The 26,134-nt window shown below is 42.7% G+C and overlaps 2 protein-coding genes across 2 annotated transcripts in view; both read left to right on the top strand.

Annotated features, from left to right (window-relative positions):
- LOC110206483 (death-associated protein kinase 2) overlaps positions 1-25,912 on the top strand; it is a 185,462-nt gene extending 159,550 nt beyond the window's left edge. The window contains 4 exon segments of the mRNA XM_078151199.1: positions 716-761; positions 17,441-17,530; positions 17,665-17,748; positions 23,882-25,912. Of these exon segments, the coding sequence (XP_078007325.1) occupies positions 716-761; positions 17,441-17,530; positions 17,665-17,748; positions 23,882-23,962 (301 nt within the window). The 3' untranslated portion in view covers positions 23,963-25,912.
- Positions 3,564-10,159, top strand: LOC144456308 (death-associated protein kinase 3-like). The gene has a single exon (XM_078151200.1). The coding sequence runs from the start codon at positions 4,739-4,741 to the stop codon at positions 5,471-5,473; it is 735 nt and encodes a 244-aa protein (XP_078007326.1). The 5' UTR covers positions 3,564-4,738; the 3' UTR covers positions 5,474-10,159.
- Positions 25,913-26,134: the final 222 nt, after the last annotated feature.

Genomic DNA, 26,134 nt, shown 5'->3' with positions numbered 1-26,134 from the left:
CAAAGAGAAACAGCAGCAGCAGCAGCAGCGGTGCCAGAGCAAGTCACAAGTCAGTAGGCCTCAGTTTTTTCATCTATAGAATAAGATTATTGGACCAGATGATCCCTAATTTCCCTTCAAGCCCTAAATTCTGTTATTCATTGAACAAACATCAGAGGGATATAGAAAAGCCTTTGACTTCTGGAAGAGCCTGGGAAAAAGCACCAGATTTGGTGTTTATGGCCTGTCCAGCTGATAGGAGCTATGGCGGGCTGAGAACTAAACAAACTTCCTCCACTATGAGACCAAGTTGGAGAATTTAAGAACACATTAATAGCTGCCTTTTTTTTTAAGCTGGGAGCTTTTTCTCAGAATGCATGGCACACTCAGAGCCCCTAAAGGCTTTTATCCTGCATTATGTTCCCCAGCATTTTGATTATCAGGGCTCTAGTTGACCAGAGTTCAAATTTGACCTCACACATTTAGTAGCTGTGTGACCCAGGGCAAGTCACTTAACCACTGGAGGAGGAAATGGCAAACCACACCAATATCCTTGCCAAGAAAACCCCATAGACAGTATAGGTTTGCTGTGGTTCATGGAGTCATGAAGAGTCTGACACGACTCAACGAATGAACGACAGTTGAAAGGGGCAAAATTTAATTCTTGTGAACGTTAGGAGGGGAGCGTATTGTAAGCAGCTACTTTCCTCATGAAGTATTTTTGTCCCTTCTTCAGGAAACGACTCACCATCCAGGAAGCACTCACTCATCCCTGGATCACGGTAAGAACAGATGTGGTGCACCAGTGCAGGTGATGCTTTTTTTTCAGTGTGTGAACTTGAACTCATCTTGCTCAGTTACCAGAGTCAGAGTGTTGCCCAAGATTAAAAGACACCCTTTTCCCCACTCAGAATCCATTGCTTCCTTGTCTGATATGCCATCTAGCACCAAACTTTCCTGCGCTGTACTCAACCCTAGTGAGTGTTAGACACCAGCTAACCAGACTGCCGTAATTTATTCCAATGAGCTGATGCTAATTTAAACTACTTTGCTTGATTCATTGAAGGTTCTGAACCTCATTTGGAGGGAAAAGAGCAAGACAAATGGGAACCTCCTGGTTTGGGGCCACCTCATAGAGAGTCATGGACAGGAAGAGCTTAGGGTCATCTTTCCTTCTTAAAGTAAAAAGATCAGTGTTCCATAATCATCCTAATACCAACTCCAGTTTTTAAAAAAATGATCTACATTTCACACCTCATCCCAGAAGTTTGACATATCTGAAACCTACAGCATACTTCTTTTCCTTTCCCCTCTCTTTCCTGACACAAACTGACTGCCCTGGCCTCCTTCAGGTAGTAAGAAGCATGTATCTGCAAAGGTAGATGAGAGAAGACTATAGGAAGTAGTGTTTCTGGACTGAAGACTGAAGGAGGAAACCCAGGCAGGCCTTGGTCATTGCAGAAACGGCTTGGCCTATTGTCATTCCTTTCTCTCCTTCCCTTTTTTTGTTCTGCCCCCAAAGGTTCTGGCCCTTTGTGTGATGGGGATTCCTATCCATTACCTTTGTGGTCACCCTTCCAGCTACTCTTTGTTCAGAAAGAACTACGTTGTAGCAAAGTAGAAAGAGAAATGAGTTGGGAGTGTTGGGAGTGTTGGAAGAGTATGTCAAATGCAGTCCTTCTTATCTTTGACATAAATTAAGTGTGTGCTAGAAAGCAAGTCACTCACCTCTATAGAATTCATTTTCCTCATCTGTAAAATGAGATGGTTTCCAAGTCCCCTTGCAGCTATAACCTTCTATGATTCTGTAATTAATGATTATGCTGGCATCTAGCAACCATGGTAAAGTCCTAAAGGACATTCTAGGAAAGGGTACTTACTTCCCATTACTAAAGCCTTCCTAGCCTCATACTTAGATCCCTAGAAGTCATCTAGGTTTATGCTTGTGGTCTACAGCAGAATGAAAATATGGCTGAGAGTAAGGGCATCTCAGTACTCAAGATGGCAGGTCGAATCAAAATTGTTTCTAAGTTTCTCTGAGCTCCAGGGTGGTGACACACCCTGTGAACTTCCAGGGTGCATCCTGTCTTCTTCCTTCATTATGTCCTTCCTGTGAGAGGTGTCTCTTAAAGCTGGAAGGGAGGATGGTGTATAGAGGACCAGCTCTGGAGTCAGGAGGACCTGAGTTCAAATCTAGCCTCAGACACTTACTAGCTGTGTGACCCTGGGCAAGTCACTTCACCCTGTTTGTCTCAGTTTCCTCATCTGTAAAATGAGCTAGAGAAGGAAATAGCAAACCATTGCAGGAGGGGAGGATAGAGAGGACACAATGAAGGAAAGAGAATCAGTCTTGAAGTCACATGGTTTACATTCCAGACCTAGTTCTGACTCTTTCTAGCTGTAAGGTCCTGTGAATTTTCTTTAACTCTGAATCTCACTTTTCTCATCTTGAAAATAATACTTGTATTACCTGTGTCACAGGGCTATTGTAGGAAAAGCACTTTGTAAACTGTGAAGTTCTATATAAATATGGTAGGAATTGTGAAGGATATAAAGAAATGTAAGGGATAGTCTGTATCTTCAAGTAGCTTGCTATGGAATGGTAGGGTGCTCTGGGCTGGGCCTGACTTAGGCCCATCCCCTAGGAGTTTAGGTTTTATATTGATACAAAATGAGACCCAGCATAGGTCATTCAACAGTTTAAAAAAAAAAGAGAGAGAGAGATTTTGCTTAGCTACATAGCAAGAGAAGAATATTCAATAAGGAAAGGATTGAAGAAGCCTGGAGTTACTTCAGTTTAGTAAAGCTCCCTTAACTGAATTGCTCATTTTGCACCCAGGCAATGGGGAAATTATGTCAACCATCTTAGTTCCTAGGGCAACCAAGTCTCAAGGAAGGTCATAATGCCTTTTAAGGAAAACCTAGTCTGACTTGCATGGGGGGAGAGGTTAAGATATTGTTCCTTCTTCATGGGAGGAAAAGACATGCACATAAAAGTGTAAGATTTCTTCAATATTTCATGGCTCTATAATTTTACTTTTGTGGGTACCCCTTTCAGATAGAAACAGGGGCCACTAAAATAATGCATAAGGATTCCTAGAAGTACACATTGACTTTGAAAACTACATATTAACCTTATCTATGTTGTATTACATTTTTGCTTATTTTGTTAAATATTTTCCAATTACATTTTAATCTGATTCAGGCTTAGCGGAATGGATGATCTTTGACTGAAGCCAGAAAAAAAAATTATCACCCAGAGGCTAGGCTTCAATATGGCCAGAGGCCATATTCAGCTTAGCTGGTTTTTAGATTGCACTGAGCCATCTTTGAAATCTCTTCATCTTCGACAGCTCTGTCAAAGCTTGTACCTTATTGGCATATCCTAAAGTTCTCCAGGATCACCTCCAAACTGCATTGAAACATTAGAGTATAACTATTGTTGTTATTATTGAGTTGTTTCAGTCATGTCCAGTTCTTTGTGACCTCATTTGAGGTTTTCTTGAGGAAAATATTAGAGTGGTTTGCCATTTCCTTCTCCAGCTCATTTTACTGATGAGGAAACTGAGGTAAACAGGGTTAAGTGATTTACCCAGGACCACACAGCTAGTAAGTGTCTGAGGCTAGATTTGAACACAGGAAGGTAAGTCTTTCTGACTTCAGGCCTGGCACTCTATCGACTGTGCCACCTAGCTGCCCTTGGAGAAAGACCAATCAGCAGTAATACAAGTCAGTGTGTGTGCCAAATGGGTAACAGAAGACAGTAAGTGTTATGGAAGTTTGTGGGAGCCAGAATAGTTAGGGAAAGTTTCATGGCAGAGGTAGTTTTGGGGCTGGTCCTTAAAAGATAGAGGTAGGATTTTGAAAAGTTTTAAGGAGAAATAGAGCATTCCAGGGCAAGGCAAATGTGGAGGGAATTTTTTGAGGTAGTCACCTTTCCCATCCAGCAAGCTGCTTTGTTTTTGTTACGTGGCTGTGCATATACAAGGTGCCACCGTGTATATGTGTATATAATAGCTATTCTTTCTGATCCAACCCAAATCTGACTATTCATCTTATGATTCAATTCAATCCAATCAACATCTATTAAATGGATGCTAAGTATGAGTCTGAGACGTGAGGTATTGTAGTGGATAGAGAACCTATCCCAAAACCAGGAACACCTAGGTTCAAGTCCTGACGCTATCTCTTAATGAATAGGCAGAACTCTTAAGAACATCAGTTTCAGAGGAAGTGTCAACCAGTATGGGTAAAAGGAGTTTCCTCACCCTGGTGTTCCCTATACTAATGTAGTCACTGGTCCAGTCTTTATCCCTAAGTACAAGGTGTTAGGCACTAGGTATCCAGGGAGAAAATAAAGCAAAATAGCCCCTGCCCTCAAGGAGCTTACATTCTACTGGATACCCTTGAAAGAGCTGTGTTTGCCCTGATTCTTTAATGGGTTGTTGCCTTCTAACGGTAGGCTGCTTGCTTGTATGAGCCTCTCATGATTGAGTTTGCGGTCTTTGCATGACCATAAGAACTGACTGGTCCTGGGACCACATGTGAAACTGAACCACTGGTAGTACTGGCGCCATTTTGTGCGTGCCTGGGGGAGGGTCCTGCTTACTCTCTAGGATGACCTTTTCTCCCTTGAAATCAATATGCAGGGCTTGCCGTCCCCCTCCCTATCCTCAGATGCACTCTTTATTCCTTTCCATTTGGTCTTGGGGACCTCCCAGTGGTTACCACTCCCCCTTCCTTTCTCAGAGTCTATTGCATGCAGGGAATGCTGAAGAATGCAAGTCCTTGCTCTGCCTTGTGCAACAGTCTCCCTCTATGTGCCCAATTAATACTCTGGTTCTTCTGTCCAAATGCTCACCAGTTGAAAGGAGAGGCCAAAGCCCCAGAACATAAGAAGACAGAGCCCCCCCAGGTGAAGACCAAGCGCTTGAGAGAATACACCATGAAGTGCCACTCCAGCATGCCCCGCAACAACACCTATGTCAACTTTGAGCGCTTCGCCCGTGTGGTGGAAGACGTGGCTGAGGCTGAGCATGGCTGCAGTGAGCTGGCCTCTGCCCACGACTCTCTCCAGGATGATGTGGAGGCTCTGGTGTCCATCTATAACGAGAAGGAAGCCTGGTACAGAGAGGAGAGTGAAAACACTCGCTACAGCCTTTCCCAGCTCAAGTATGAGTACCGCAAGGTGGAGGCCATGAAAAAGACCCTCCAGGAAGACATCCGGACGGTGGCCTCCGACCTGGGAAGTGTTGCTGGGAAATATGCCCAGCTTGGGGCTCAGTATGAATCTCTCAGGCAGGAGCTTTCTGAGGACCTAAAGTGGATCCAAGAGCTCATGAGCGATTTCCAGCAAGAGAGTGGCAGTGAAGGCAGTCTTGGCTCTGTTTTCAAGAGAGATGCGAATGAGTCACTAATGGAACTGTTAAACAGGTCTTGCAGTGAGGACTTCCTTGCAGGTTTGAAGCTCAGAGTCACAGAGTCCAGCCAGTGATGGGGCCTAATTGGTTTGTCAAAGCACATTCTCTATTGTCTTACTGCCGGGATGCTCACTGCCATGGAAAGGAATTGTTCCAGCCAGTCTTCCATCCCCTCCCTTTCTTCTGCCCCTCTAGCCCCTTCAAGCTGGCCTTCTCACCCTAGCATTGAATCTGAAATTGCAGGTCCTAATTAGTCATGCAAATTGTGTTCCTTCTCCCCCACTCCCCAAATACATGTCCCACTCCTTTTCGGCACACAATGGAAGAACAATGTTTCATTAGGGCACAGATGAGGCAGCTTCAAAAGGATGAGAGAGTGGATGTCCCTCACCGCAAAGCCATGAGGAATGCCATGTCCTTGGCCATGTTGTGTTTACCACTCACTCATCTCACAGTTTCTAGATGTTAGCCTGTGTTGCCAATACTTGTGGGGTACGTGGTGCTTATTTACTCTCTGTGGGAGCTCAGAACGAAGTAGTCTGGAGAAAAGAATGATGCCCCATATTTGGATGGCATTCCTAACTTTTTGCAGAACCCCCTTTCAGAACCTCCCTCAGCTCTCCAAGAACCCTGTGAAGTAGAAAGAGGAGCAGCTGTCATTATGCCTTTGTGACAGATGAGGAGTAGGAGGTCAACCCAGAGCTCCCAAGCCCTAGCATTCTAAAAGTCAATCAGTAAACAAACATTTATTGAGCACTTACTGTGTGCCAAGCACTATACTGAGGGGAGGGCAGGATGAGGGCCTAGAGAATAGAAGAATGCAAAGAAAGACTCTGTTCTAAGTTGGAAGAGGAAGAAAAAGGCAAAGAAAGGCAAAAAACAGTCTCTGCTCTTAAGAAGCTTTTTTATTTTATTCTAATGGGGGAGGTAATGCTCCTTTAAATAAGTGCATAGAATCTATAAGTCAATAAACAAACATTTATTGAGCACTTACTGTGTGCCAAGCACTGTACTAAGTTGGAGAGGGAGGAGGAATAGGAATGCAAAGAAAGGCAAAGCAGTTTCTGGGAGCTTATATATTCTAATTGGGGAGGTAACATTCATTCAAATAGGTATTCAAATAGAAACAGTAGATCAGCTAACCTACATTTATTAAGTGCTCCCTAGCTAAGGGCTAAGGATACCAAAAAAGGGGAAAAAATAGCCCCCCCCCACAGAGCATACAGCCAGAATATTGGCATATATTTTCCCAGGGGAATTTGAATGTTTTGGAAGATTCATCATCCTTGTAGGTCACTGCCCAAGAACTGTTCATGCCAAATTCATTGCTACTCCTGTGTGCACCGAAACAACAAGGCAGGTCAGTAAGCATTTATTAAGCGCTTACTGTGCGCCAGGCATTGTACTACAGTCTGGAGATACAAAGAAAGGCAAAACAACAGTCCTCACACTCAAGGAGCTCACCTTCTAATGGGGGACTCAATATGCATACAAGATGTATATAGTGTAGATTTGAGATAACTTTGGAAGGCAGACATTGGGTGGGGCCAGAACCAGGCTTCTTTGGGAAGGTGGGAATTGAGCGGAACCTTGAGGGAAGCCAGGAGTCAGACATGAGGGAGTACATTTCAAGCACGGGGACAAGCTCTGAAAAGGCCCAGGGACAGGAGATGAGGATCTTATGGGAGGAACTAGCCAGAAGGCCAGTGTGTCACTGGATTGTAGAGACTGAGTTGGAGAGTAAAGTGTGGGGCCCCATATTACTGGCCTGTAAGATGAGGTTAGGAAGGAAATAGTGGGTTAAGTAATATTTGGCCCTTATCTTTTCCTTCACGCTCGGTCCTTGAACTAGCTCATAGTCCCAAAGTTCAGCAGAAGACCAGACCTAAGAAGGTAAAGTTCCCCTCTTCTTGTTCATAGGGACCTATAGTTCTTTCTGCTCTGAGAATTTCACAGTAAATTTTGTGGTCCACAACTCTAGAAACCTTGGGAATCATTGTAATGAATAGTGCCTTGGGACAACTGGGATTATACTGGGGCTAGTGGGAGATGAATCCAGAGTCAAGAGAGCTGGGTTCCAATCCTGCTCCTGGGCAAATCACTTCACTTCTCTCCAGGATCTTTGTCTGTAAAATGGGGTAATAATACCTCCATTACCTACTTTACAGGTCTGTTTATGAGGAAAGCGTCTTGTAAACCTTAAGGTTCAATATAGCTACTTAATAACTATTTGTTGATTGATTATCTAAATGTGAGTTATTATGATTTTCGCCTTCATGACCTGACATGATGACCATAGCACCTAGAGGTCTGATGCCCTTATGTCCCAGATAGAGTGGATCTTTCAGTCAACTGTTAATTAGGTATCTATTACATGCAAAGCACTTTGTAGCGTAGATTACTGAGGAAATAAGATTTGCACATGGGAACACTGGCATCAATGCCAGGCAGTAGCTAAATGACAGGTGCCAAATGAGTCAGACAATAAGTGCTAGAATAGGATTAATTCACCCAACAGAATTTTAATCCTGCTAAGTCCAGTGTAACTAACAACAAACCAAAAAAAAATCTAATAGGGAACAGAATCTCAAACTTGGAAGAGATTACAGAGGCTAAGGAGTCCAACCCATACTGAACAGGAGTCACCTCTGGACTATCCTCAGTGGTCATCCAGCCTTTGTTTTAAGGCTTCAGGTAACGGGGAACCTGCTGCTTCCTGAAACAGCTTGTTCTACCTTTGGATGGTGCTAACCATTAGGAAGATTTTCCTTACACAAGCCTTAACCTGTGCCTCTAAAACCACTATCCATCTCTCTAATCCGCCTCTCTAGACTTGGCCTCTGGGGCCAAGTAGAACAGAATCTGCAGTACTCTCTTATATGTGACAGCTCTTCAATCTGATAATAATAATAATTATGATATCTGATGTATATATGATATATTATTAAGGTTTGCACAGTACTTTGCAGATTCAGGGCCTAAAACTATACTAAGACTTTTGAGACACCCTGAGCTATTGCATCTGATCTTCACAGCAGCCCTGTGAGCCCTGCTTTTCCTCCTCTCCTCCTCACCCTCCCCCAAGTCTTCTTTTCTCCAAGCTAAATATCCCTCCTTTTTTCATCTAATCCTCATTTGGCACGCTATTGAGACCTTCACTATCCTGGATGCCCATCTCTGATGGTCTTCAGTTTATTTAGGAAGGATGCTCTTTCTAAAACATGGTACCCAGAACTGGCCATAACAGTCTAGGTGTGATTTGATTAGAGTATAGCACAATTTTGTTGTTGTTCAGTCATTTCAGTAGTGATCCCATTTGAGGTTTTCTTGGCAGAGATACTGGAGTGGTTTGCCATTTCCTCCTCCAGCTCATTTTATAGACAGGGAAACCAAGGCAAACAGGGTTAAGTGACTTGCCCAGGGTCAGGCTGGATTTGAACTTACAAAGATGAGTCTCTCCACTCTAGATTCTCTGTTTCAAAATACAGAGCTCTTTCTACTGCTCTCTGCTGCTCTGAGAGACAATACAATCTTATGGAAAGAATCCTGGACTTGGAGACAAGAAAGACCTAGGTTCAAATCATGCCTCTGAAAGTTAATATTGGATAACCATGGGCAAGTTTTGCTTAACTACACTGAACCACAGCGACCTCATCCATCAAATGGGAATGATATCAGTCACATCCTTAGCTCAGAGGGTTGTTGTGGGGATCAAATGAGGTAATGTATGTAGGAACCAGTTACTCTCTAACCTCTCATTTTAAAAAGGAGGAAACCATGACCCAGAAAGGTGAAGTCATTTTTCTAGGGTCACACAACTGGTTAGCTATCTCTTGACTCCCAGTCAGCAGTATGCTAGTAAATGTTTAACAGCTGTCTCTGAAAAAAAAAAACTGTAGGTAAGACACACTTTTAAGATTGATTTCCATCATTAACATTTTTCCATCACTTTCTTAAGTCTGCACAATCAACAAAGTAGTCGATCAAACCTTGATTTGTAGTGTTTGCCGATTTCTACGGCATAAATTCTCACACTGAAAAATTGACAGTTGGTTTTGGGGACTGGTACACGCTGGCTTCAGCTCCCAGACCAGTGGTGGATTGGACTTGGGTTTGCTTTTTTTCTTCATCCGTAGAACTGCCCCCTTTGTGCTCACATCCTAGCACTGGTGACCTCTTCACCATTTCACAAGGAATAACCTTCAGCCACATCGGATGACCACGATTAGGAACCAAATAATCTTGAGCCCCGTAGCACATGGGGCCTTGGAACAGATCGCTGTCTTTCAGGAAACTCAAAGGAGATAAGATGGAAGTCTCTTTGACTCATTGGTGATCAAGCACTCCCAACTGGCTGAGCTAAAGAAGGCCTCTGCCTGAAGCCTGAAGGATTCAGGAAACAATGTGGAGTGAATAGCTGGAAAGAGCTGGCTGTAATTGTGTTCTGAGTACATCTCCTGGCAAGTAACAACTGCAGCTGAATGAGGGCAAAGATTATAGGACAGAAAGCTGGAGAGCACACTCTGGACTAGAAAACTTCTTGCTGTCTTTCTTGAGATGGAAGAGACTATTTGGAGTTAAGGTTGGTAGCCCTCTGATGGCTGCTTCCCTCTCTGAAATCACTGAAGACTTGTCACTTTCAGAAATGTTAAGGAAGAGCCTGTCCTAGCAGTGTTTGGTGTGTAAATGCCCTTGTAAAGAATTTCATTTTTTAACTGTGATTCCTCAGTTTGCTGTATAAATTCTAATTTTCACATAGAGTCTAGTGTTGTTTTCTTGAAGATAGACACACTTGTGAAATCCCAGATCTTATCTTAGCCATGAGTTTCAGCTCTCTCACCCTTTCCCAAGGACTGCTAACAGGCTTGAGTAGTCTGGTTGGAGTCTGCACTTTTCTTCCTGAGCCCCGCTGGAGGTCTTAATGAGGGGTGACAAGACCGTAAGACACAGGATTGAGCAGTGAGGGAGACATGAGGGGATAGGGAGTAACCTTTCAAACGCTAGGATTGAAGTGGTTAGCGCTACACCATTTCTAAGGACAGCTTTTATTACTATGTTCTGATCTACCTTCCAAGGCAAAGTTAGCACTCAGGGATTTAAAAACAGGAGTGAACAATTGATTGGAAGAGGCCAGGAAGTCACTGATTTATATAATTCTCTCTCTCTCTCTCTCTCTCTCTCTCTCTCTCTCTCTCTCTCTCTCTCTCTCTCTCTCTCTCTCTCTCCCCTTTTCCCTCCCTCCCTTCCCCCCTTCCTCTCTCCCCTCCTCCTTCCCTCTCTCCCCTCCACTAGCCCCCTCTCCCAACTCAGCAGATATCCCTTCATTAAAAATAATTTAGCGATTCCCTGATTCCTCACTTAAGTGAAGAACTCCCACAATGGGGGCAGAATGTCCTTAATACCTTACATGGTAGTAAGCCTGCTAGCCCTCTTGTAGTGAGGATTCATTGGAATTTTGCAGATCAACCAGGGATTTTGCTGTGGGGATGTACTAAAGGAGTACAGAACCTCTCAGAATGGAGGGGCCAAGCTGCTGGCCAAAGAAGGAAGCAAAAAAAGGATAACAAGAAGGTTTCTCCATCCCACTCACTCCCCCACCCCTGCCAAAATTTCTCCCAGAACCCCTTTCCCCCCTAATCAGAGATTTATTTGGCTTTTTGTGTTGCCCTGGTAAGGTACAAACATCCCATGATCAGGACAAAAGGGACCTGGGTGACTAAGGCAGAGATTGCTGCAGATCTCTTCTCTGTGCTTTCTTTTATATTGATTTTGATGCTGATAAATTTTAACTGGTGAGCTTCCGAGCTAGCATATGTATGTCACTTTTAAGGTTTGTAGAAATCTTCACAGTATTGTTTCACGTAGTTCTCATATCAACTTTGGCTGCTGTTGAATTGTTTCAGTCATTTCCAACTCTCCATGACCCCATTTGGGGTTTTCTTAGCAAAGATACTGGAGGGGGTTGCCATTTCCTTCTCCAACTCATTTTATAGATGAGGAAACTGAGGCGAACAGAGTTAAGTGACTTGTCCAGGGTCATACAGTCTAGATCCAGATTTGAACTCAGGTCCTCCTGACACCAGCACCATCACTCTATCCACTACACCCCCTAATTGCCCCATCAAATCTGGGAGGTAGGTACTGTTATCTCCATTTTACCACTGAGGAAACTGAGGCAAATAGGTTAAGTGACTAGCCCAAGGTCACACAGCTAGTAAGTATCTGAGGCAGGATTTTAACTCAGGTCTTCCTATCTGAAGGCCCCATGCACTATGTGCCAGGCACTGGGGATTCAAATGCAATGCCTGGTATTGCCAGGCCAGGACCTTACGGTCTAAAGCTTTGATTCCTCAAGGTGCTTAGAAGCCATCTAGCTCTCTTTGTGTCCTCTTTAGCCAGAGGAGTGGAGGAATGACCTTGGGTTCTGTCCATGACAAGAAACGTCAGACAGAACAGGCCCTTTGTTCCTTATGGTGGGATTAGAATACTTAAGACTCCCTTCAGTTCAATGAGCTTTTGTTGAGTTGGCTACCTTGTGCCCACAAGGTACTAGGCCTTCTGGAAAATGATAAAAGAAGTAGCAATAGTCCCTGTCCTTGGGGCAGCTAGGTGGTACAGTGGATAGAGTAACAGCCCTGGAGTCAGGAGGACCTGAGTTCAAATGTGGCTTCAGGCACATAACACTTACTAGCTGTGTGGCCCTGGGCAAGTCACTTAACACCAATTGCCTCACCAGAAAATAGAATGGGGGGGGGGGGCGGAGATAAATAGTGCCTGTCCTTAAGGAGATGATTTTATTTGTCCTGGCCCAGTCAGGAGTGAGGCTGACTAGGGGTTTAGATTGATGCTGTCTAAGCTCTCACAGGTATAGTGTAAGTGGGGCCGGCCAAGCCACAGAAGGAAAGTCTTGGCAGATAAGTCTCAATTGATGAGGTATCAGAAGCAAGAGGTAGGTTATACAGAGTGGAAAAGATCAGTTGGTGGAATAATAAGCACAAAATGCAAACTAAATGGGGCCGTGACAGGAGGTGCATCTGCGATGGGTGATGCATTTATAATGAGATCAGAGGCATGTAGGAGACATGAATTGTGATTGGGCAGGAATTCAGAGAAACCAGGTAAAGAACAACCTCCCTGGGCTTCGGTTTCCTTGTCTGTAAGGTGAGTTTTGGGCTACATCGCCTTGGAGCCCCTTCCAGCTCTAAGGTCTGTGATTCAATGAGCCTGAAGTCCGAGTCTGAGCAAAGATTATGTACACGATATGTTGGTGTTAAAGTCGGCACACACCTTTTAATCCTGGTGCTGCCACACAAACCTTTACTCTCTTTGTTCTGACAAATGAGCTTCATATATGAACAACTCTCAACCACTTAGTGCAATTTCCTTCAATTAATCAGTCAACAAGGATTTTTTAAGGAGGTGACTTCTAAAGGGGTCTATGACACAAAGAAAGACTAAGAAACCCTAGTCTAGTAGGCTAATTATTGAGCATACAAAGATGGAAATAAAAAAATCCCTGTCCTCAAGAAGCTTACATTCCTTTATGGGAAACAACTGTGTCTGAGCTATTACCTGCAAGACCTTGACCTAGTCACAGCCTCTCTGGACTCGGTTGTGAGTGGTAAGACAGTATATAATGTGATATTGAATGGGGTAATCCTGATATGGGCAAGGCTTTCTGGAAGAGCTGAGACACAAGCAGGGCCTTGAAGGATGTAAAGGGTTTGGGTGGGAGTGGGTGAACTGGAAGTAAGTTATGGATACTGTAGTGAGCATGGCCTTCCTTATAGGGAAGGCAGGTGTTTCCTGTGGCCTTTCCTTTCCCTGAGTATTCCTTGGTTTATTGCATTGTCTTCCTTTCTCCACTGAACTTTTTATCATGGAACCTTAAGAGTTAGAAGAGAGCTCAGAGGTCATCTGATCTAATTGATGCCTTATTACATCATGATGAGTAATCATTCAGTTTCAACTTGAAGATTTCCAGGAATGGGCAGCTCACCACCTCTCAAGGCAGCCCATTTCACTTTTGGACAACTAATTATTAGGTGGGTTTTTTTCCCCTTATATCAGTCTAAAAATACATCTCTTCAAGTCTAATCCTTATTCCTAATTATGCAATCTGGTGAAACAAATCTTATCCCTCTCCTCCATCATAGCTCTTCAAATTCTTAGAAATATCTATTATATCCTCTCCATTCCCCACCACACACCCCTCTTGATTTTTTTTTCCTTTCCAGTCTAAGTGTCCCTGTATCCTGCAACCAATCCTTTATTTGGCATGGTTCTGAGTCCCCTTACCATTTTAGTCACTCTCCTCAGGACATGTTCCAACTTACAATCTTTGTCGTCATTCTCATTGGCTCCGATTTGTGATCCCATCAATGCAGAAAGCTCCTGGGGAAGAACTTGCAGGCATCTATGTCGTCCAGTGGATAGTGTTGGACCTGGATCAGGAAGACCTGACTTCAAATCCCACCTCAGAAACTTACTAGCCATGTGACCCTGGGCAAGTCACATCACCTCCTGTCTACCTCAGTTTCCTTAACTGTAAAATGGGGACAATAAGAGCCCTTAGATCTTAGGGTTGTTGTGAAGATCAAGTGAGATAATGTTGTGAAGTACTTGGGAAAGCTTAAAGTACTATATAAATGCTAGCTGTTATGACTAGTTCAGATTGGCATTCCTCTGAAATTTGTACTCTTGTGTCCCCAGGGGCTCTGGAAAGTTAGGTGATTTGCTTAGGGTCACACAGATAGTAAGTGTCAGGCGGGTCTTTGAACCTAGGTTTTTCTGACTCTAAAGTCAGCTCCTTCTTCTTCTTCTCTTCCTCCTCCTCCTCCTCTTCCTCCTCCTCCTCTTCCTTCTTCTTCTTCTCCTTCTCCTTCTCCTTCTCCTCCTTCTCCTTCTCCTTCTCCTTCTCCTTCTCCTTCTCCTTCTCCTTCTCCTTCTCCTTCTCCTTCTCCTTCTCCTCTCCTCCTCTCCTTCTCCTCCTCCTCCTCCTCCTCCTCCTCCTCCTTCTTCTTCTCTCTTCTTCTTCTTCTTCTTCTTCTTCTTCTTCTTCTTCTTCTTCTTCTTCTTCTTCTTCTTCTTCTTTTTTTGCTTTTTGGTGAGTCAATAGGGGTTAAGTGACTTACTCAGGATCACACAGCTAGTAAGTATCAAGTGTCTGAAGCCAGCTTTGAACTCAAGTCCTCCTGACTCCAAGGCTGGAGCTCTATCCATTGTGCCACCTAGCTGATGTCTGTCTTTTTGACCCCCATTTGGGGTTTTCTTGGCAAAGATACTGGAGTGCTTTGCCATTTACTTTTTCTGCTCATTTTACAGATGAGGAACTGAGGCAAACAGTGTTAAGTGACTTGTCCAGGGTCACACAGCTAGTGTAAGTGTCTGAGGCCAGATTTGAACTCACAAAGATGAGTGTTACTGACTCCCAGCCTGTTGCTCTATAAGCTGCACCACCCAGCTGCACCCATACACGGCACATAGTAGGTGCTTACTAAATGCTTATTGACAGATTATAAACACTAAGGCATGATAGAAATATGAGTCATTATTGTTATTATTATCATTACTATTATTTTTCCTGGGAATATTCATGCTTTTGTATCTCTGTTCAGCTTTTTCAACTAACCACAACATAGAGGGGTGAACTTCAAAAGTTCTCCCCTGTTCTCTTCAGTGTCTCTATATGGATGGATGAATGAATGAATGAATGAATGAATGAATGAAAAAACATTTATTAAACACTATATGCAGAGCACTGCTCACATAGGTGGCTCAGTAGATAGAGTGTCAGGTCTGACATTAGGAAGACTCACGAGTTCAAATTTGGCCTCAGACATTTACTAGATGTGTGACCCTGGGAAAGTCATTTAACCCTGTTTGCCTCAGTTTCCTTATCTGTAAAATGAATTGGAGAAGAAAATGGCAAACCACTCTAGTATCTTTGCCAAAAAAAAAACAAAACCAAAACCAAAAAAACAAACCAGGGGCAGCTAGGTGGCACAGTGAATAGAGCACTGGCCCTGGATTCAGGAGGACCTGAGTTCAAATCCAGCCTTAGACACATAACACTTACTAGCTGTGTGACCTGGGCAAGTCACTTAACCCCATTGCCTAGTTAAAAAAAAAAAAAAAAGCAAAGCAAAACCCAAATGGGGTCACAATGAGTCGGGCACAATTGAAAGGAGTGAAGAAGTTCTCAACTGCTGGGGATACAAAGACCAACCCTGCTGTCAAGGAGCTCACATTCTCATAGGGTCATGGATGTAAATTATATTCTGTTGTATTCTGGAAGGGACCTTAGAGGTCACTTAGACCAGCCTCCTCACTTGACAAATGAGGAACTGAAGCCCAGGAAAGTTAAGACCAAGGTATTAAATAGCAGAACCAGTATTTTAATCCAGGTGCTCTGACCCCAGATTTTTGCCATGATGTTTTCCCACCACCTCCCTCTTATTGGTCCTCCAAAAGAAAGCAACACTTACGTTTCTTCCTGTCCACTCCCCCACTTCCCAGTGAAACCTTGTGTTAGAGAAACTCTTAAATACCAGCCAACTGTGCGGGCTCCCTGAGAAGGTGACTGTGACCTATAAGGCATAGTTGGGGAAGTCTCAGAGTTGTATGTTTTCATTACAGTGGCCCACCAGCCAGATTGTCTACAACATCTCCCCAAAGGACTCTTCAGGGGTACATGGCAGGGACCTTCTGCTAAATGATGCCAATCTATCATTCTGATTGTTTCTCTACCGTGTACCTAGTACTATGCTGGGATGAAGGGGAATGGGAGGAGGAAAGAAGAGAGAGGAGAGAAACAATAGTCTCTGACCCTGAGGGGCTTGTAGACTAGAAAGAGAGGTAAGATTTATCCCGACAAAATAAGCAGAAAGCCACCCAGAGTAATATATTGTGTTGAACTGAGTTGCAGGCTAGCATAGTTTATGACATCATAGAGTTCAGACTTCAAAATTACCTAGACCAAGGGTTCTTAACTTGGTCTTAATAGACCTCTAAGATACTGGTAGATAGATTTCAGGAGGTACTTAAACTTAGATGAGAAAAAAATACATTTTTACCTCAATATAATTGGTTTCCTTTGTAATCCTATGCATTTTATTTCATGACTTTAAATCTATTATTCTGAGAAGGGGTTTAGAGGCTTCCCCAGACTGCCAAAGGGGTAAATGACACACAAAAATGGTTAAGGATCCCTGGTCTAGACTAACCCCCTCACTTGACAGATGAGTATACCATACAACCTGGAATAGTCAGGCCTGGAGGACATGATGAGATTTAAAACATCATAGGATTATAGATTTAGAGCTGGAAAGGACCTCAGAGATCTACTAGTACAATATTCCTTTTGACAGATGAGAAAACTGAGGCCCAGAGAAGTTCAAGTTCATGCTATGGAGCAGAGGCAAGATTGGTTCCAAATCTAGTACTTTGACTTGGAGCAGTGGATTTTTAAAGACAGTGAAAACACCATAGGCTCGAGCTCTATCCCTGTTCCCTTCAGATGGTGCCCAGGTTCCCATTACATTTGAATACTGAGAGATAACACACCCATTTGAGTATGCGCCCACTGCCATTGTGGTCATGTTTTTCTTTCCTGACTGTACTATAGATCTTGTGCCATTATGTAAATCCTACCAACTGACCCTTGCCAACAATATGATGCTGAAATCTCACTCTGCTATCCTCCCCATCCCCCAGGAGCAGCTGGGATTTTGCCAGCCCCAGTGGAGCCTGGAGCAGGGAGGCTCTGTCTGCATTTTCTTCCAGTATGATAATAATAGATTAGCCAGAGGAGCAAGGACATATCACCTTCACAGCTGACAAATTTGAAACTGGATTGCTTCACCATCCAGCTCATGCTCTGAGCCCTTGGTGAACCCAGGAAATACAAGAATTGGGCAATGCAATCTTACTATGCAACCCCAGCACAAATCAGTGTGTCTTAGTTCTAGGGGTTTGAAGGGCAGGGAGAGAGAACCTTGAAAAATGTCCCGGAATAACTACAGTTTGTTTTTGTCTTATAGCCAGTGGATAATCGGCAAGCCATGGTCCGGAGGGAATCGGTCGTCAACTTGGAAAATTTCAAGAAGCAGTATGTCCGGAGGCGGTGGAAGGTATGCAGGCCAGTGGGCTTCACCCAGAGTTTTGGTGGCAGAAATGGGTAGCATCTGAGAGGTTTCTGTCGGGCTCTAAATTACTTTCTCCTCACAGTTTGTTTTTCTGTGTGTGTTTTCTCTGCTGGCCCCAGCTTTCATTTAGCATCGTCTCACTGTGTAACCACCTTACCCGTTCCCTGATGAAAAAAGTCCATTTGAAGCAGGAAAACGATTTGGTATGTATTCATTTCCTTCATTCAGCAGACTTTTACTGAGTGCTAGGCCCGGTGTATACACAAATAAAGCAAAAACAAAAACAAAAAGCCAGCTCTTGCCTTCAAGGCATTTACATTTTGGGGGAGGAGGGAGGGCAGATGAGCAGCAACACTGAAACAGATAAGTAAGTAAATACAGAATATAGTTTAAGGAAGAAGAGAGCATTGAGTATTAGAGGGAATCATGAAAGGCTCCCCATGGGAGATGGCATCTTGGAAAAATTCAAGGAGTCTAAGAGTCATTGAGCTGAGGAGAGAGTTGATTCTAGGCATATGAAATGGCCTGAGCAAAAGCAGATAGGGGATGGAGTGCTGAGTTCAGTGAGGTTCATTAGCAGATAAAGTTGGTCAACAAATTAAAAGTTTTATTTTGGCCATAAGATGATAAGAGAGAATTGTGTGATTGATGTCAGGAACAGGAGTACCCATAGCTAGAGCTTTTGGAGTATCTGCATTATTTATCATTGTCTTTATTTTTATTCCTTGGACTTCTGCTAACTGGAGGGGTGGGGAGGAGTGAGGAAATGGGACATATCCCATAAGCATCCCAGATATCAAAAGAAAGAAATCCTAGGATTAAAAAGTGCCCGCAAAGGACAACTAGATAATCTAATATTTGTTCTACCAGTATTGATAAATGTTAGGACAGGCAACTAGTATTAAGCACCCACATTTAAAGGGCATAGTATTGATTTTTCCAGGAGTTTTTAGGTTATAGGCCCCTTTGGAAGTCTGGTGAAACCTATAGATCACTTCTCAGATAATATTTTTAAGTGCCTAAAACAAATTCCATACGAATACAAAGGAAACCAATTTTATTGAAATGGAATTATAAAAAAAATGTTTTTAAAGTTCACAGACCCCAGTTTAAGAACCCCCAACTTAAGTTGTTCAGTCAGTTTTCCATCATATCTGATTCTTCAAGACCCCATTTGGAGTTTTCTTGGCAAAGATACTAGAGTGGTTTGCCATTTCCTTCTCCAGCTCATTTTACAGATGAGGAACTGAGGCAACAGGGTTAAGTGACTTGCCCAGGGTCACATAGCTAATAGGTGTCTAAGGCCAGATTTGAACTCAGGAGGATGAGTCTTCCTGATTCCAAGGCCAGTGCTTCAGCCACTGGACACTCTAGCTGCCCTGACCAAGTAGAAGGACCTTTTAAGAGAAATCATCCCCATCTTACCCAGAGTTTTATTTTATTGGCCTAAAGGGTCACATTTGTATATTTGACTTGGCGATGTGGTAAGTTTCCAGGACATTGCCATCTAAATAACCTTGAGTGATTAATTTTAGCTTCTGGGGTTTCATTTTCCTCTGCTGTAAAAAGGAGAGGTCTTGGACTTTGTGATTCCTAAGGTCCATTCCAGTTTTAGAAGGAATTCTAGGTCAGAGGCAAGTTATATTAGATGGTCTTTGAAAGTGACTTCCTACTCATAGATTCTTTGACAAATCTTATTTTATGATAATTAAGTTTTCCCCAAGCTTTCATTTTTTGCTCTTTGTTCATATTGGAAATAGGCTATTAAGCAAAGTTGAATTTTTTTTAGTTGCCTCGTTATCTTATTTTGTTTTCAATATTTGACAAACACAAAAAATAACATTTCCATAAACAAAGTAGAACAGTAAAAAGGATTATATGTGAGAATATGGATGTCTTTTATTACAGCTTGCTTCTTAAAAATAAAATAAATTCGAAATGTTATTTTCAAAGCTGTCCTGCTATCTGTTTCCTTTTGAACTTCCTTCTATAATCTTCTGTGCATTTAAAAAAATGCTTCAATTGTCCTCTTTTCTTTCTTTTCCCTTTTTTTTTTTTTGGTTTGACAACTCTGAACAACTCCTCTAGCCTTCCTCCCCAAATAAAAAAAAAAGAAAAACATACGAATTGTTTCATGATTGTTATTGTACAGCTTGAGTCTTAGGGTCATAGATTTAAAAGATCTTAAAGAGTCAGGGTTCACTTAGTTCAAGTTGATAGTAAGCCTAGATTTCTCATTGGCCCAGGTCAGGGACAAGACTGTGTGAAAACACCAGCCTTCCATGGCAGTATGGATCATAAGCCACATTTGACTTATCAGGTCCCACAGATTCAATTATCATCTTTATGCTGATGTTTTAAAGATCTGCTTTTCTAGCTGTAACCTCTCTGTCTCTGTTCTCCAATTGCCTATTGGACATCTTGAACCAGAGGCCCTATAGACATCTTAAACTCAACATGTCCAAAACTAAACTTTTTTTCTCCCCCGGCCCCAACATTCCTCTCTTCCTTACTTTTTTTTTTCTTTAGGCAGTTGGGGTTAAGGGACTTGCCCCATGGTCACACAGCTAGTAAGTGTCAAGTGTTTGGTCTGAGGCCAGGTTTGGACTCAGGTCCTCCTGACTTCAGAGCTGCTGTTTGGTCCACTGCGCCACCTAGCTGCCCCATCATCCTTACTTTCTTACTGTTCCTGAGGGCACCACTATTCTTAATCACCAAGTTTTGAAACCTAGGTGTCTTCTCTACTCCTCACTCTCTCTTACTCCCCATGTCCAGTCTGTTGCCATGTCCTGTCGATTTCACCTTTGTAATATCCCTGGAATATGACTCCTTCTGTCCTCTGATACTCCCACAAGAAATAGTTCCATGCTTGGATTATTTCAGTAGCCTGTTGGTTGGTCTCTCTGCCACAAGTGTCTCCCTATCCAGTCTGTCCTCCATTTAACTATCAAATTAATCTTCCTAAAGTGCAGTTCTGATCGTGTCATCCCCCTAGTCAATAAATTCAGTTGCTTACTATCGCCTCCAGGATCAAATATAAAATGCCCTGTTTGCTATTCAAAGCCCTTTCAAATCTGGACTCTTCTTATTTTTCCAGGCTTCTTATGCCTTATACCCCCTCATCTCTCCTCTGACCATATATTCTTATATCCAGTGACACTGGCCTCCTTGCTGTTTCTCAAAACACTCTTATCTCTTGAATCTTGGCACTTTTATTGGCTGTCCTTCATGCCTGGCATTCTCTTCCTACTCTCATTTCTACCTCCAGGCTTCCCTGGCTTCTTTCAAATCCCAGCTAAAATGCTGTCTTCTACAAGAAGCCTTTCCCAGTGCCCCTTAATTCTAGTGCCTTCTCTCCATTGATTATCTCTACTTTATCCTGTCTATATCTTGTGTGTACATAATTGTTTGTATTTATCTTCCCCCCATTAGACTGTGAGTTCCTTGAGAGCAGGGTCTGTCTTTTACTTTTTTTAAGTTTTATCCCCAGTGTTTGGTATGTCGTAGGTGCTTAATAAAGACTGACTTGTAGGCCTATGGTGCTGAGAGATTGCCAGCATTTAACTGAAAAGAATTTACATTTTCCCAGATCATTGACATTCCTCAGGCATTTCTCAATATCCATCTTCCTGTTCAGTCACCCTGCACAGTTAGCCTCTGGGACTTCCCATCCATTGCAGATGTTGATGGGTTCTCAGAAATGTGTTTATCCAGTTTTTCTAGACTGGATTTTTTCCCCCCCAAACAAATAGAATAATAATAGACCAGTTTGTTTGGAAGCTTTAAATAAGGCCATTTCAACCCACTTCTTTCTTATTCTCAGAGTGAAGTTTTCCTGAACTGGTACCTTCTTTTTAAGAACTTTGCATTATATTAAAATGTACCAGCTTGGTATTAATGAGACTAGATCAGTGTAACCTAAGTAAAAATACAGTTGGATTAAGGTTCCAGTATGGGTCCTCGGTCCCTTGTTCAAGCCATTTTGTTGTTGTTCAGTTGGACTCTCCGTGACCCCATTTGGAGTTTTCTTGGCACAGATACTGGAGTGATTTGCCATTTCCTTCTCCAGCTCATTTTACAGATGAGGAAACTGAGGCAAACAGGGTTAAGTGACTTGCCCAGGGTCACACAGTTAGTAACTCAGAGGCCTCATTTGAACTCAGGTCTTCCTGACTCCAGGCCTGGCATTCTATCCACTGCACCACCTAGCCATGCAGAAGCCAAAATAAAATATTTTGGTATGTTTCTCTCTTAAACATGGTTTTCAAGGAGCTATTTTTTAAAAATTATACTTTAAAAATAGTTTTAAAGAATCCTTGGGATAAAAATGCATTGTAACTTTCTTCAAAAATTCAGACCTAAGCCCTGTTAAGAAACATAGTCCTATTATCTGTTCTCTAAATTTCTAGCTATCCTGGGCTGGGCATTTGGACTTAATGGTGTTCTCAAATCAGTATGCTAAGCAGATCACCATTCCTACATTAGAAGGAGCCCGGAGGCTTGGTTATGGCTGTTTGCCAGTTAAGTTGGGAACAAACTGAGTTAAGCTGCTAAGTTTTAGCATCTGAGAAAGTCAAACAACCTCTTTTAATTTTCACTTTGGTGTAAGTGAATGACACCAATCAATCAGCAAGCATTTATTACGCACCTACTATGTGTCAGGCACTGACTGGAGATACAAAAACAGAAGTAAGACAGTCCTTGCCCTCAAGGAACTTGAGAAGATCAGGAAGACACAACATGTTCACAGATTAAAAAAATTATTTACATACAAGATAAATACACAATGATGGGGAGGGAATATTAACACCTGGGGGAATTCACTCTTGAAGGAGGTGGAACCTGAGTGATCTTGAACCCCGATGGAGTTCTAAGAGGTAGAGAGGGAGAGAGCATTCCAAGCATGGCAGATGATGGGTACAAAGGGAGAGAGGCCAGAGATAGACCTTCCCAAACTATTGACATTCATACGAAGTCCTCAAATATGTTGTCATTTGGGAGACCCGAAGGCCACAGAGGAGGGCATGTCTGATGCTTACTGACGCAGAACAAATGGTACAAAACGAAAAGAGAGAGGAGCGAAGATACCCCCATTTTAGTTCCAGCTGCTCTGTGGCCTTTGAAAAGTTACTGTCTGGGGAGGGAGGGGGAGAAAAAATTAAAACTCAAAAGCTTATGGAAGTGATTGTTGATAAATCAAAATAAATTAATTAAAAAGAACAAACATTAAAAGGTTATGGATGGTTTAAAAAAAGAGAGAGAAAGAGGATTCTAGACAAACACAAATCACCAAATGAAACAAGGCACAGTAAAGATTTTTTTTTAATCTTCCCTGACCTTAGTGGAATAAATGTTTGAAAATGAAAAAAAAAATTTACTGTCTCTGTGCTGCAGTTTCCTCGTCTGTAAAATGGGAAGATTGAAGGAGCTGAATTCTAAAGACTTTTCTAGCTCTTAAAAAAAAAACCTTGATTCTGTTCATCCCATATCAGAGCATATCAAGGTATATGGTCAAAAGGTCATGGTACCTAATTAAGATTTGATATCATACAACAACCTTGAGGATAGGTTCAGCAAACCTAGCAGCCCATGAACACTGTTCCCAACGGTTTCTACATTAATCCAAGTTGTAGTGACCATGAGACAGCATGAGACAGCAGCAAGTGACAGTAACTAGACAGAACATAGCATTTGTTCACCCCAGTTGCAATTTTAATTTTAATCAGCATTCTTACTTATCTGCCTACTTCTTGGTTTCTTTAAGGACACACACACACACACACACACACACACACACACAGAGCTGACTTCTTTTAACTTTAGCATCTGTGATCTCACCCCAGTTCTCCATTCCTCTTCTTTCTTCTCTCCTTTCTTCCCTTTCTGAGCTATCAAGGGCTCTCCTACGTGGATTCTATTCAAGCCGAGTTGTAAGGTGCGGTCCACGTCTGTCTGCTGTTTTTGTTGCCAAACAGGCCTTTAGCCAGCCCACTTGGTCTGACCACCTTACAGAGTCATGGGACTGAGCAGGATGTCAGCAGCAGCAGCCTTTCCTGGGCCCAGCTTCCCATTTCATACCCCTGGCTTAATATTTCTAGCCAAGGAGGAGTAACCCCAGAGAAGCAATATGGTAGATGAGAAAGGATCCTGGCCTTGGGTTCAAGTCTCAGACTTGTCTCCATGTGCAATCCTAGGCAGATCATTACTTAGAGCTTCCATTTAGTTATCTATAAAATGGGGTTAATGATTCTTGTACTATCTATCCCACTAAGTTGTTGCACTATGTAAATGTTGACCTGTTCCTATTATGTGACGCCTTCTCCTGTTCTTTTTCAGAGGAATTGTGAGAGTGACACAGAGGAAGATATTGCCAAGAGGAAAGTGCTTCACCCCAGGAGGAGAAGTAGTACTTCCTAGTCTAGCCCAGCAACTCTCCTGGCAGGGAACCCCAGGTCCCTTTGGAGAACTCCACCATCCCGGCGTGGTTTACAATCTGTGGACACTCACGGGCCCCTCGTTTTCTAAGTCTCTGAGCCTTTGAGAGGGAGCATCCAACGTACTTACTCTCTTAAGAAGACTTTGGCTGGGAGGAAGACTTAAGAGGTTCTGGAGGTGTCCTCCTGTTGAAGCTCTGAGCCTATCAAGGCCTTTGCTTAAGAGCCTAAAGCTCTTAATTGTAATTAAGAAGGGTGCACACCAGTGTGCCAACCCTCAGAACCAATGGGTAAGGTCTATAGGCCTTTGTGGGATTTTTTACTTTTAATTCTAATTTTTTATGTTTCAAGTTTCAACCTGGTGTTGTTCACATATAAGGCACCACAGGAAAGAGGACTCTACTGGGCTGCTGAGAAACCTGAGCAGAATTCCAAGGCATCTTTAAGTCCCATTTGTCATCTTTAAAAGTATACACATCCTTCAGGGCAATTGGTGGATTCAGAACATTAGTGAGAGATGACTAATAGGCAGAAGGAATAATGGAATTCCAAGGAATCCTATTCCTGGAAGAGATGAATTACTGGATTTCCATTTGATTCTACTGGATGGAGCAAGGCTGATATCCTAAGACAAGAAATGAGGGAAGAAATCCTGCTTATCCATAGAGTTTGGACAAGGTTGTGGGGGAAGGGCCGAAACAGAGAAAATTTGGGATCTGAGGCCTGCATGAGAAAGGCCTGTGACACAGAAGGAGAATCCATCCATAAATGGATATCTTCCCATGGTTTCTTGTTGGTATCAGGTATGGGAGTGAAATGAGTCCTCATTTGGTGGCCTGACTTCTCATGGGAGAAGAGCATCCTCCGGCCTTCAAGGATCAGGAAAAAGATGAAGAAAAAAAATTTTTTTTACATTTGATATATATTAAGCTTGTATTCATGCTCATAATCAACCTGAGGATGTGAATGATCAATATACAAGCCTTCTTCAAACATCCAGGCCATTCCTTCCAAGGTTGGGATGAGTGAATTTTTAAAGAAGGTCAAGGTGTGGGTTCAGGGAAAGAGTGGGCCACACAGAGAGAAGAAAATAAAGGGCGGTGTTCATTGTTTTTTCACCCCGATGCTTCAGTCCTCATGAGGACACAAGTAGAAACCTATTGTCAACAACAAAAAGGCAGATAGAGATATTTGGACCCTACCTTCCAACTCAGCTTGATTAGAACCTGGGTAGGAGAGCCTGTGAAAGTCCAGAACAAGGAAGAAGAGAGAGAAGATATGAGAGGGATAAAGAAAGTAATAAAGAAGTGGGAGAGGAAGGGGATGAGTTGAGGGGAGGAGGAAAAGGAAGTTTTGGAAAGTGAATGATGGAACTGAGGAAGAAGAAAATTGGGGAGGGAAGGAGGGAGAGAGACAGAGACAGAAAGAGAGAGAAGGAATGAAAAGGACAATATGAATAGAAGAAAGGAATTGGGAACAGAGAAAGCTCTCTTTTCACCAGTTGAAGATCTGTGATCATTAGTATATCTTTACAGAGGAATTATGGCCTGATTACCTCCAGTTCCAATCCTGTCCAAAGAGGCCCAGCATTTTGCTGCTAGAAGGGCCTTAAGAAGACCTCTAGTCCAGCTCTTCTCATTTTGCAGTCAAGGAAACAGGTCTAAAGAAGAAAGGTAATTTGCCTGAAGTCACTCAGTCAGCAGCAGAGCAGGACCTAGAATCCAGGTTTCCTGACTCCTAGCTCAGTGTTCTCACTACCTAACCACAGTTCCGTCTTAGGGGATCGGATGGTAGCTTTTTTTTTGTAATGCTTTGAGGTTTACAAAGCACACAGGTGATAATGGAAGGCAAAGGCCTAGCAGGTCCATTGAAAAATGAACATCATCTCCAATCCCCCCCACCTCCAATTAAAAAAAATTCTTTTTAAACCTCTCATTTGCTTCCTGATGTTTTCTGCTTTGCTACTTCCAGGAGAAAACTGAAGCTGAACCAGATTCTATTCATTTGCATCCTTGTGGGACTAGTTCCTTCAGAGTGGAGGAAGTTCCTTCCATACATCCTAGCTGAAGCAAAAGCCAAGTAATTAGTGAAGGGTGGAGAAACTTAGGACTGGTCCAGTCGACATTTATTAAGATCTTCTATGCCAGGAATTGTT

The sequence above is a fragment of the Phascolarctos cinereus genome, unplaced genomic scaffold, assembly GCF_003287225.1.
Source record: "Phascolarctos cinereus isolate Bilbo 61053 unplaced genomic scaffold, phaCin_HiC Scaffold_3;HRSCAF=262, whole genome shotgun sequence".
Lineage (NCBI taxonomy): Eukaryota > Metazoa > Chordata > Mammalia > Diprotodontia > Phascolarctidae > Phascolarctos > Phascolarctos cinereus.
Note: the sequence above shows the minus strand (reverse complement) of the source record. Positions and strands in the feature narration are given on the sequence as shown.

Excerpts from the sequence above, each read along its gene's own strand:
- LOC144456308 (XM_078151200.1), top strand. The coding sequence starts at position 4,739 with ATGCAGGGAATGCTGAAGAATGCAAGTCCTTGCTCTGCCTTGTGCAAC.